The 11,670-nt window shown below is 33.7% G+C and overlaps 2 protein-coding genes across 3 annotated transcripts; one reads left to right on the forward strand and one right to left on the reverse strand.

Moving 5' to 3' along the window:
- Positions 1 to 791: 791 nt before the first annotated feature.
- On the forward strand, positions 792 to 7,312 carry LOC108914605 (PC4 and SFRS1-interacting protein). Of its 2 annotated transcripts, none has more exons than XM_018720448.1 (11): positions 792 to 1,043; positions 1,101 to 1,156; positions 1,382 to 1,562; positions 1,620 to 1,761; positions 1,812 to 1,920; positions 2,017 to 2,167; positions 2,226 to 2,262; positions 2,860 to 3,461; positions 6,724 to 6,850; positions 6,910 to 6,959; positions 7,020 to 7,312. In XM_018720448.1, the coding sequence occupies exons 1-11, from the start codon at positions 966 to 968 to the stop codon at positions 7,095 to 7,097; spliced, it is 1,611 nt and encodes a 536-aa protein (XP_018575964.1). In that variant the 5' UTR covers positions 792 to 965; the 3' UTR covers positions 7,098 to 7,312. The 2 variants fall into 2 exon arrangements, with proteins under 2 accessions (XP_018575964.1, XP_018575965.1); XM_018720449.1 differs by having other exon boundaries at positions 1,818 to 1,920.
- A 2,778-nt stretch (positions 7,313 to 10,090) lies between these two features.
- Positions 10,091 to 11,140, reverse strand: LOC108914607 (U11/U12 small nuclear ribonucleoprotein 35 kDa protein-like). The gene is made up of 2 exons (XM_018720451.1): positions 11,003 to 11,140; positions 10,091 to 10,951 (listed from the first exon to the last, which is right to left on the reverse strand). The coding sequence occupies exons 1-2, from the start codon at positions 11,012 to 11,014 to the stop codon at positions 10,346 to 10,348; spliced, it is 618 nt and encodes a 205-aa protein (XP_018575967.1). The 5' UTR covers positions 11,015 to 11,140; the 3' UTR covers positions 10,091 to 10,345.
- Positions 11,141 to 11,670: the final 530 nt, after the last annotated feature.

Genomic DNA, 11,670 nt, shown 5'->3' on the forward strand with positions numbered 1-11,670 from the left:
GATTCATTTCTTACAGTTTGGGCACATACTTAATTAACACCCTGTATATGACTGTTATTCACATCTAACTTATAAACTCATTGTTCGCACATTTATAGTCTGTCCGGCAAGTAACAGTGGAAAAAAGATTATAGATTGTAAAATTTTAAATTATACCGTGATCGAGAACGCATTGTGACGTCATTTAGTGCGACTGAGAACGCAACTTGCTTGGCCGTCTGTTTATATTTATTATGCTGGCAAGACGGAGCCTGATCTAAAAAAAAAACGCACAGGTGGGGAGCTAATCACGTGCCTGGGCGAGAGAGAAAGATTATACCCAAACTTTTTCTTTCTCTCTCTGTCACTCATCTACACTATCTCCTTAAACGCCTTCTTTCATATAGTATATGCTCTAATGCGCCACTAGACTAGATTGTCAAAAACCAACAGCATTAATGAACAGACCTAGTTTTCCCTATAAGAGTAATTTTTTTAATTGATTATAAAAGAAATAGAAAGAAGATGACCCCCGTTGTTCTCCTAAATTTATAAGACATTTCCATGGCTGTTCCACTACGATGTAACAACACTAGGAATTTACGAAAATTAACTCGTAGTGATCTAGACATGTCGTTCTCTTTCTCTAAAACCATAAGAATGACAAAGATAAAGATAGTTATCTGAGCAGTCTAAGTGAATTTTGGAAAACGCCTTCTATGTTTCATGCTCAATTTTCTGTTGTTCAGTGGTCTGTGACATGTTCGCGAAAAAGTGCAATACCTTGTTTGTTGTTTTGTGATTGCCGCCATTGCAATTAGGAAGTTGTGGTGTTTGTGTTGATATTCTATTTTGTAAATGATTAATTTCTAAAAGTATAAATTTCTTCCTCGACTGACGAGCAACAAAAACTTTTTATATTTTATATTGCAACTGTTACATATTTGTCAACATTTTGTGGTTAAGTGCATACCTGGGTACCCATTATGAAAAAAACTGCTAATTTTAAAGTAGGCGACAAAGTATTTGCCAAAGTTAAAGGATATCCTCCATGGCCAGCACATGTAAGATATAATACGAATATAAATATTAACATGTTTTACTGTCGATAATTTCTTTAGGTTATTGCTGAAAATGGAAAGAAATACAATGTTGAGTTCTATGGAACTGGAGAAACGTAAGTAAATATTGCATATAAAAATATTGTACTGTGTGGGCTAAAAAGCTGCGGAAAGTTTCAAATTAACTTTTAACGTAGTAAAAATGTAAGCCCTATAATATTATAGGAACTAGCCGACAGCCTTTTATGAAGGTAAAGGAGGTTGTGCGATAATTCCTAACAAGAATTGTTATTTTTTCATGAGTAAAATTTTATAATATACTAATGATCTTATTATTTCAGTGGAGTGATTAAAGTGGAGGATCTTTTTTATTATTTAAGAAATAAAGACAAATTCCAAAAACCTTTAAAACGTAAAGATTATGTTGACGCCTTTGAGCAAATAGAAGAAGCCATAAAAGAGGATGGTGGCGATGGAGATACTTCAGTTGACGGCGACAATTCGACAAATAGTGTGAATAATGTAAGAAGTTATTAGGATATAAATTCAGAACTATTTCAATATTAACGATTTTTTCAGGTATCCTCCAATAGTTCAGTTAATTCGCTAAATTCATCCCAAAAAGGGACTAAAAAGTCGGTTAAGAGGAAACGGTCAGTTTCCGATAAATCTGTCGCCGATGCTGGATCTCCAAAAAAGAAATCTCAGAAACCTGAAGAGGGTAAGCTGTTTCTTTACGTGTTCCTTCTTGACTGTGAGATTTCATTTAAGTTTTAGATAAATCGGAGAGCGAGTCGATAGAACAGTCAAAATCGGAACAACCAAAAACGTCTATTTCCAAATCCTCGCCCAAAGTAGTTCATGAACCCGTTTCTAAAGAGTAAGTGTCTATTATAAACTTTACAAATGACGATTAAACGTATGAGACTTATTCTGCATGTGTTCATAAAAAATGTTTGTAATATAATTTTTTTAGGATTGAATTCGTTCCGATTAACGACAGTTTGGAAAATGTCTCGGAAGAGACTGAAACTAATGAGAAACAAAACGACAATGAGAAATCTGAAATGTTAGATTTCAAAATTGAAATAGTGTCGGAAAAGTCTTTAAAAAATAATATAGCATATGTAAGTTTAAAAAAAAAATTTTGTGTACTTGCAATTATCGTTTTTGTTGCATTTTTAGGCTAATTACGTTAAAGAAAAGGAATCAATTTATAAAGGTAAGAATATCCCAAATCAATGTAACGATTAGTATATTTGCTAATATTTTTCTACTAGTATTAAACTCTCCTCAAAATAAGAAAAGAATTCTCGTAAACGTGGATTGCGAAATGCTTGGTATTTTTTTAAATTTTAGTTCCATTTTTTTTTCTTATTTTGAGTAATTCTAACACCAGGTAAAGCGTGACTTATTGAGAACTGCTGGAGTCGAGAGGGAATGACACTTCACTTTTTAACAAGTCACTTTACAATCCATTTGTTGCCACCCGTGATTGGAAATGACCGGTATCATGTACTCTTCGGATGAATATTACAAATCTTACGGTGTTTGATGAATGACGATGGCAACATTCTTGTACGTAACGCTCTGCAGCTGCATTTTGTCAACATTCACCGTATATCAATATAAAATATCCACCAATTCGTGACCATTCGCTGTTGCATTAAATCATTGTTAATAAACGTAACACTCAATTAGATGTGAAAAACCATTATTAACGGTGCGATAAGGTAATAAAAGAACGATAAAAATACTTTTTCTGTCACTTCTAGGCAATTTTTTCTTGCTAATTTGTAGCCACTCGTGATTCTTCCAGGTAAACCCGTAGAACCCAGAGAAGACTACATAAGTCAGGTCCTGCCGGTGAAATTGCCTTCCGGAATAATGGGCGGTCTGAAACTGCACACAGAGTGGCCCCTGAAGTTCGAATTCGAGTACGACCGCGCTCTCTACGACGAATCCGTGGCGTCGCGCATCCTGGAAGAGAAACAAAAAATCGAGGCAGGAAACACGAGCGTTACAACCAACCACCAGCTGTTCATTCCAAATATCGAGATGTCCGCCGACGACGTCACCGAGATCCTATACCAGAAGGACATCGAGGCGAAAAAATCGAGGATCGACAGGTTGAAAATCGAATCGGAGCTCATGTGTTTCGATTCGAAGATTAAGAACTGCCTGGGTCTTGATAAGGCCGATCCGCAACAGGCAATTTGCTACTTGGAGTCCATATACAACACCAGCTTCGACGATCTCATGTTGATAAAGCACCCGCACGTGGTGGAAATGGTGAGGAGGCTGCGTAAATACGTCGGGAACACGAAGGAGTGGAACCTCTCGGAGAAATCGTTGAGCGAGTTTTCCGCGCATGCCGAGAAGGTCAGGGCGAAAGCGGAACAGGTCTACTCCAAGTTCAAGGTAAGGTTTTTGTATTATTTTTAGCATTTCTGCTGGCATTTCCTTAGAAACTAAAATTGACAGTTTATTTTTTTTTAAATTAAACCCATTTTTTTCAAGCAGATTTCCTGTTAAGAGTTATCGACATTCCAGCATTGAACTTTTGTTTTAACCACCAACTTTGAAATCTTAAATTGGAATCTATTTTTTATTACAGATTCAGATTCTACGGTTATAGTTCAGGAAAATAAGGAAAAAATTTGCGAACTTTTTCTCTCTAAAATTTTTTTATAGAAAAATATAGGTTTTGAGGTCAAAAAACATGCGTTATACACGTAACCACCAAAAACATACAGCGTTTTGAGATATAGACATATAGGTATATGATTTTTAGGGTTTTTCGACAAAAAACTGCCCCTGTCTTAATGAAAATCCATTTTTTCAAAAAAGGTTTCAAATAAAAGTTAAAAAAATGTAATTTCCTACAAAATTGCTCTTATGAAATATTTTGGGTTCTCTCCTCCCATATATTTTTTAAATGAAGTACAGATTATGTGAAAATTAATGTTTTAGAGCCAAAATAATGGTCGATTCTTTTTTAAATAACAAAACTGGCTTAGAGAAAAGAAAATTGCGGAAAATTCTTGGAAAATCTTGTAGTTTTCTGAGGTTTGAACATTTATGAGCAACAAACGTATCATTTTATATATTTTCAAGGGTGTTCATTACGAATTAATTATGTGCTTTTCAATATTTTCCAGAAAAATCTGTTTTCTTGGAAATTTGTAATATAATGAAATTGAAAATTTAAATTTAATGACAATAGGAAAGGAATTTTCTGGAGCTGCAAAAGTATAATAAAAAATATGCAAACATTTAAAGGGTCAAAAGAATTTCTGACATATTTCCGACATTTTTCCGTGATTTTTGACAGACTGTATTTAGGTGAAAAATAGTCGTATCGGGAATTAAAAAATTGCATTTTGAAGCTCTAAGATTCTAGTTTTTAGATCTTTCGGTCGAAATGTTTTAGGAGCTACGGTTATCTTGTCACGGACTTGGAAAATTTTTTTCCAGTTGTCATTGCATGGACCAGATAGCTTGTTTATTCAGCTTCAGTTTCCTTTTTTTTAAATTTCGATACGACCATTTTTCATCGAAATATCGGACTTTTAATGGAAAAGGATTTCAATTATCGATATCTCGGCGACAAATGGTCGTGCAGAGTTGAAGGGCAGTTTTGAAAATTTCCTATAACGTGCTGCCGCAACTTTTTGGAAAAAAAATGTTTTTCATCTTTTCCATGAAAAAACGGCTAAATTAGAAATATTCACGAAATGACTTAACGTTAAGCATGACTATTACAGTTCGATATACCCAGAAGAACCCTATGAAGTTTCATCTCGATCTAACAAACTGTTTGTTTGTTTCCATCAAACATTTGAAAAAAATTAAAGGGTCACATTTTTTGAGCTTAAACATTTATAATCATGATTAAAATGGAAAAATTTTTTTTTTGAGGTTTTCTCACATATTTTCTGCAAATAACGTTTAAATTGATGAAAAAAAAAATTGAGGTTTTCGAAAAATTTTTTTAAATTTTGAGTTTTTTTGATAAATGTTCAGGACATTGAAGAAAACAAAATCCAATGGATTTCAGCACGCCTCGACTTTTTCATCCTATGCTTCTGTTCATTAACTTTTAATTAAATTAAAATTAATGTTAATAAATGATAACCCAAATCAAATTTCGATCCCAATTCATACCGTTTTTTGAGACAAATTTCTAATTAATTTTTGTGCAGTCTGTAATCACTTGAAACAGTTTTTTTCAAAACTACTCTTTTACATCTCTGAAAAAAATTTCATTTTTTTTTATCAATTTGAATTTATTTGTGGTAAAAATGTGAGAAAACTCCAATAAAATTATTTTTTTTTTTTCATTTTCATGATTATGAACTGTTTAAGCTCAAAAAACGTGACCCTTTAATTTTTTTATTGGAAATTTATTCCAGTTCTTGAAACTGCCGTTCAAGTCTCTGTACGACCGAAAGAAAAGCGAAAGAAAACTTCAAAATGCTTTTTTTTAATTCTCGATACAACCATTTTTCACCTAAATACAGTCTGTTAAAAATCACAGAAAAATTTCGGAAATTCTTTTGATCTTTTAATTGTTTGCATTAGTGTATATGAATATATTTATTTATTTATATTAACAATTTTTTATGGACTTCCATTTCTAGATTTGTTATGTACAACTGCTTCATTGCTGTCACAAAAAAATTTCAAAGAAAACAGGTTTTATAAAATACGTCTGATGCTCGTAAATATTCAAACCTTAGAAAACTATATAAGATTTTCCAATAATTTTTCACAATTTTCTTCTTTCTGATTCACATTTGTTATTTAAAAATGAATTGACTATTATTTGGCTCCAAAACCTTAATTTTCACATAATCTGTACTACATTTAAAAAATATACAGGCAAACTATAGGAAAAATTGAAATTTTTCGTAGAAGCAATTTTATAGGAAATTTGATTTTGAACAACTTTTATTTGAAACATTTTTTCAAAAAAATTGTATCATTGATATATTGGCAGTTTTCGAAAAAAAAAAAACAAAAAATCATATAATAATAATAATTTTATTTCCTCTGACAAAATACAAATTTGTATAGGAATTGTCAAAATAACTGCTTTACGAACTAAATCATAAAAAACTCGTCTAAAGTATAATAACAACTGTCGAGTAAAAAACCTTTTAGGACATTTTTAAAAACTTTTAAATTTTATGCATGCATGCTATATATATATATGTCTATATCTCAAAACGCTGCATCTTGCTGGTGGTTGTGCTTGTGACATATGTTTTTTGACCTCAAAACTTACACTTTTCTATAAAAAAATCTTAGAGTAAAAAAGTTTGCTTATTCCGTCTTTTTATGTCTAACGTTCCTGGACTACTGAAAGAACGTAGTATTGTCTGAAACATATTTTTTCGATTCATGATAGATGGCACTGTAATTAACAAAATTCAATTTTTTCGATGTCTCCTACTATGAACTTATGCATACGATTCTGCAATAATTTGCAATAAAAAAATATCACGTTTTCACTTGAAAGAATCAAAATTTTGTTTTATTTCCATTTCCTTCTTCTTCTTCTTCTTCTTTTGCTGTCTTTCACCTATGGCAAGCACCAATTTAAAATACATTTCTTAGTTTCTAAAATAACTCGCATGGAACTGTTAATTTTTACACCCTGTATAATTTTTTTTTGCAGACGGTTGTTAAAGTACCTGAAAGTTCCACAAGCTTCTGGGAAGGCTTCACGGACCTAGTAAGTCAATTTAGGACGGACTGCAAAGATCTAACCGAGGGTCAGATATACTTGCTATGCTCCGAACCGAGTAAGAAATACGCGAAATATCGAACGAGCGGCTTATTAAACTTTTCTTATTTTTTTCAGCGTCTCGTAAAACATTCTTGAATAACCTCGAAGAGATCGAATCGGAGAAGGTAAATTAGACATAATGGTATTTTGTATAAAAAATACTGTTTTTTTTTCCGTTGTTTCAGGAGAATTCAAGCGGAGTTGCCAATTCCGAACACGAGGCGGTAAAAGGGGGAGGCGAAACGCCCGCAGCGGAAAGTTAGGGACAGTTTGTGGATATGTGACCTTATGTAAATACGTTTTTCTTTTTTTATCTTATTAATTTTAAGAAAGCGCAATTTCAATTCCTCAAATCGGAAATTGTAATTTATTTTTTAAATGCCAGCCAGCATGAAGACATGAAATCACTTATATCTATTTTTTAGATGAACCGTATTCGTATGTTCAATTAAATTTCAATAAAGTAATAATAACCGAGTATCGCAGTTTTTTTTTAATTACCGGCGGACTCCTTAAAAAAAATCATTCACTATAGTCTGATCATAATCGATGCAAAGTAATAAATCATTGCCTGTCAAGGGATCCAGTGCAATACGGTTTTAAGGGGTTTAGAAATTGATTAATTTATTTATGCATTATGAAGGGATCAGTTCACATTTGGCACCCCTGTTCCTACAAAAATTCTTTTATTCTCAAACTATTTACTTTAAATGTAATTTATCACTGTTATTTACTTGTTTTTTGGAATATTTGACGTATAACGGACCACTTCGTACACTCGATGCACCTGGACGACTACAGCAACTACTAGAACATAGTGCGTATGTATGTATGTATATGTCGGAGAGTGGTGGAATTGTTTTTCCATCGTGGCACCTAGGCCTTATTAGGCCCCTTGTACATTCTCCTTTATTACTCGAGTACTTTTCTTCAAACCATCCTATTTACTACACGGGTGGCCTGGTGGCAAAGTCTCGTACAATTTTTATGTATGATAGCATGGTCTTGAGTTACAGAGATTTTCTTTGCTCTGTTCTCATTACCATTTATCGGGGACCACATGCATGCGGTAAATGTTGAGCAACCCAGGTCTCTGGTAGGCTGCCACAGCCACGTCCACGAGTCTGCCTTGGGTCACCCATCCCAATTCCAGCCTGCGTCCGTGATGCTTACCTCGGCAGATCGAAATCCACCGACCAAGACACCCGGCTAAGCGGTCCCTTCAGAGCTTATGCAGCGGTCTTTCAGATGTCACATTCAATTTTATTTTGAATTTGAAAAGGTTCATCTTATGCCTCCTAAAAGAGATGACACGATTTTCCTTTGATAAATGACCGACAATTTTTTGCTCTACTTTGCATCGAATATTTTTGAATGACAACCATTTCCCATGAATTTTGCATGAATCTTTAGCCAAATATGATTATTTCAAAAATTATACAGTGTCTATGAGAAAGTTTGAATCACAGACCGAATAGACTGCACAGGCCAGCCCCTCAGTCAAGAACCAGTGACTTTCAAAGTATATGAAGAAAAGAATTAATTTATTTTTCTAATACTCTATCGAAGTACGAATACTTGGTAAGTTTGTGCACCCTTGATTTGATTTTTTTTTTCCAAAACTGGAACCTTTGATAATATTAGTCCCGAGAATTGGGATAATTCCCCCACAATTTATTACCTATGTTATATGATAAATTTAGGTTTTTTACTAAATTCTAATTACATACCTACATTTTTCTGCTTAGATTTTGAAGACAAGTTTCAATTTAGATTTGCGTCTCAAGATACTCGATAGAAAAAAATATTAACATAATTTTTTCATAGTAGTGCTTTTATTATTTATTATTACTCATGACGGATAAGTCCTATATTTTCGCATGTTTTTTAGGTCGGTAACTAACTGTTTGCCCACTCTATTTATTTGCGTGCAGTAATCTTACTTGTTGCACGTGAATTGCCAATAAAACACGCAAAATTTAAATACCTACAGACTCGAAAATATTATTTTTAAAAAGTGGCATTTAAATGACAGTTATTTATGTCAACTTAAACTGAATAAAAATATGTGGACCCCACCGCGGCTTCGCCCCTGGAAGATTTCATTGCATTTGTAATAAAAATTAGAATGTGCAATTCGTGCGGTTGTCTATTGCCCGATTCCGCTCTACTTTCGATTGTTTCGGGCTACTTTCAAGGGCATTTTCAGCATATTTCCCGTGAAATCCATGATATACAAATTGGAGATTTTGTCGTCTACTTTCAGATGCAGTTTTCAGAATTTAAATCGGATCATTTTTGATAAATCGCCACGCTGTGCAAAAAAAGACTCAAATTAGTTTATAATGCAATTGCACAAAAACTATGCATCGGACAGAAACCATCTTGCGCACAATTTTTGTCATTTTTTGCAAGATTGTTTTTCCAGCTTCAAATTTGACGGAGTTATGAATTTTTCAAAAAACGTTATTTTAGAGGTTTTTCCGGATTTTCTCTGTAAAAAATGAACCGATTGGGTCGCACAAAAAACCATTTTATAGGTTTTTTATTCTCTACAAAAGTCCTATTGAGAGTAAGACGATTCCATCATTATTTTTTTCGATACTATAAAAAAAAACAAAAAAATGTATTTTTCTGCATTTTTATTGTTTAAAAAAAAAAATTGTTCGCGACTTTGCTGGGGAATCACTTTGGTTTTCATTTACTAAGTATTTTTCAAAAAGTAATACCTACATGAAATTTGCTGTAATATTTAAGTGTGCATAAAAAATCTCTATCGATTGGTCTGTATCAAAATACTCGATATAAGAAATAATCAGGACACTATCAATTTTTCTGAAGATTGTTATTATTGAGTGGACGAGATTTTATCATCAATTATAATCTAATACTGCATGTTAAATACTTTTGCACCAAAACTGATAAAAAAAATTCTACAATTATTGGGGAAAAATATCAACTCAGTTTAAAACTTTGGGGGGGGGGGGCGTTTGTACAGTTGTCTAAAAAAAAAAAAGAAATCAGACGTTTTTAAACAGAAAAGTTTTAATCTTTATTAATTTATTCTGTTTGATCTTCAAAGAGCGAATTCTAAGCAATGCCTTTTCCGGTTCGCAAATAGAAAAAAAAAATTTGGCGATTGCCCCCATCGTCCCCCCTTGTCTGATTGTCAAATGTGTATTTTAATTAAAAAATTAAAAATAAAAGCACCCCAATTAAAAAATATAAAGAAAAATTAAAATTTACATAACTTCCATTTTTTTAATATTGACAATATTTGTTAAAATTAAACATTTTCTTCTAGAAATATTATTAAACTAATTTAATGAGTTAATAATGACGCAGTTACGGCACCTGAATAAAAACTGATCAAAAAACGATATTTAAAGCAAGAAAAAGTAAAAAAAAATTTGCCAAAAAGCTTTAAACTACTTTTTCCATATCATAATATCTATTTAATACATTAAGAATAAATTAAGTTAGAAAACATTAGTTATTTTGAGATTTCGGTCTAACTTCTACTTCTTGGCGATCTTCGCCTTGTACTCCGCCTGTCGTATTCCCTGCGTTCTCTCTCTCTCGCCCTCCGTTCTTCTTCGTCTTTAATTTCCAAACTGATGGGTTTTCTAAAAGGTCTATCTCTTCCACCGAACCTCAACTGGCCAGACTCCTTTTTACCGCCAAAACCGCCTCCTAACCGTCTAGGCTTCCAACCTTTTAGCAAACGTTCACACTCGAAATCTACAAATATCACACTACCATCTACGACCTTTCTATTTGCCAAGCGGTATGCGTCGTCTGCGCAACTTTCAGACTCATATTCTATGAACGCGTATCCTTTCGGCATTCCGGTTACGATATCTTTAACCAATCTGAATCTCCTTAATTTGCCGTATTGTGAAAAAATCTCTTTAATTGTGTCCTTGGTGGTTTTGTAACTAAGCCGACTGACGAATAGTGTGCATTCGGGTTTGCCTTTGACGTGACGATTTGGTACATATTTTGAATGTATTGCTCTCTCTATAGCTTTATCGTGTGGATCTGTGTCCGTGCCGTCGATCGATCCAATTTTTATAGGATCGTAAACTTTTGCAAACTTAGACCAAGTTTCTTCTTTCTAAAATGTAAATTTAAATTACAGAACGGAGACAATAAACCAAATATTTACCTCCTCAGGCATTATTTTAAATGTACCCAAAACTTATAAAAGGAATACATCACTTAGATATTCGTATATCGTTGCTTAAAATATGTTTAATGTTTATTTCTTTCACTCAAAACTTTGAGGTTAAGATGCCAGCACGAAACAAATATCAGGCAGTGGCGGTAGTAACAGAACACTGAACATTGAAGTAACAGGACCATGGACACAGAATACAGATATATATAAATATAAAACCACAAAACTCAAAAAAATATAGATTATGTCAACTGCTTGTAGTGAGCAACCGGAAATTCATGACCAACGTAAAAGGTCATTGTAACTCAAATCATAATCATATTTTAAAGTTCACCTTTTTTGAAGTTCGAAAAACCCAACTGTTTTTTTTTTCAACATATTGGTCGAGTCTTCCCCTCCCGCGCTAGCCTAAGGGCCACCTTAGCAAAGCGCATCCCAGGCTGCATAGCCGCACTACCCTACCCAACCATACCACACATAAACATGACACTACCCCCGGGGTTTACACAGACGAGCCGGCGAAGCAAGAAGAGCGCCAGAAGAAAGGGCCCTAGCCGGCAGGGCCCAGCCAGGACAAAAGGAGGTCCCACAAAGCGCCTACACCGGCCGCATTTGCGGTCGGGGTAGACGACGGATGGGGCCCACCTACGAAGGCT

The sequence above is a fragment of the Anoplophora glabripennis genome, unplaced genomic scaffold (assembly GCF_000390285.2).
Source record: "Anoplophora glabripennis isolate ALB-LARVAE unplaced genomic scaffold, Agla_2.0 scaffold974, whole genome shotgun sequence".
Classification (NCBI taxonomy): domain Eukaryota; kingdom Metazoa; phylum Arthropoda; class Insecta; order Coleoptera; family Cerambycidae; genus Anoplophora; species Anoplophora glabripennis.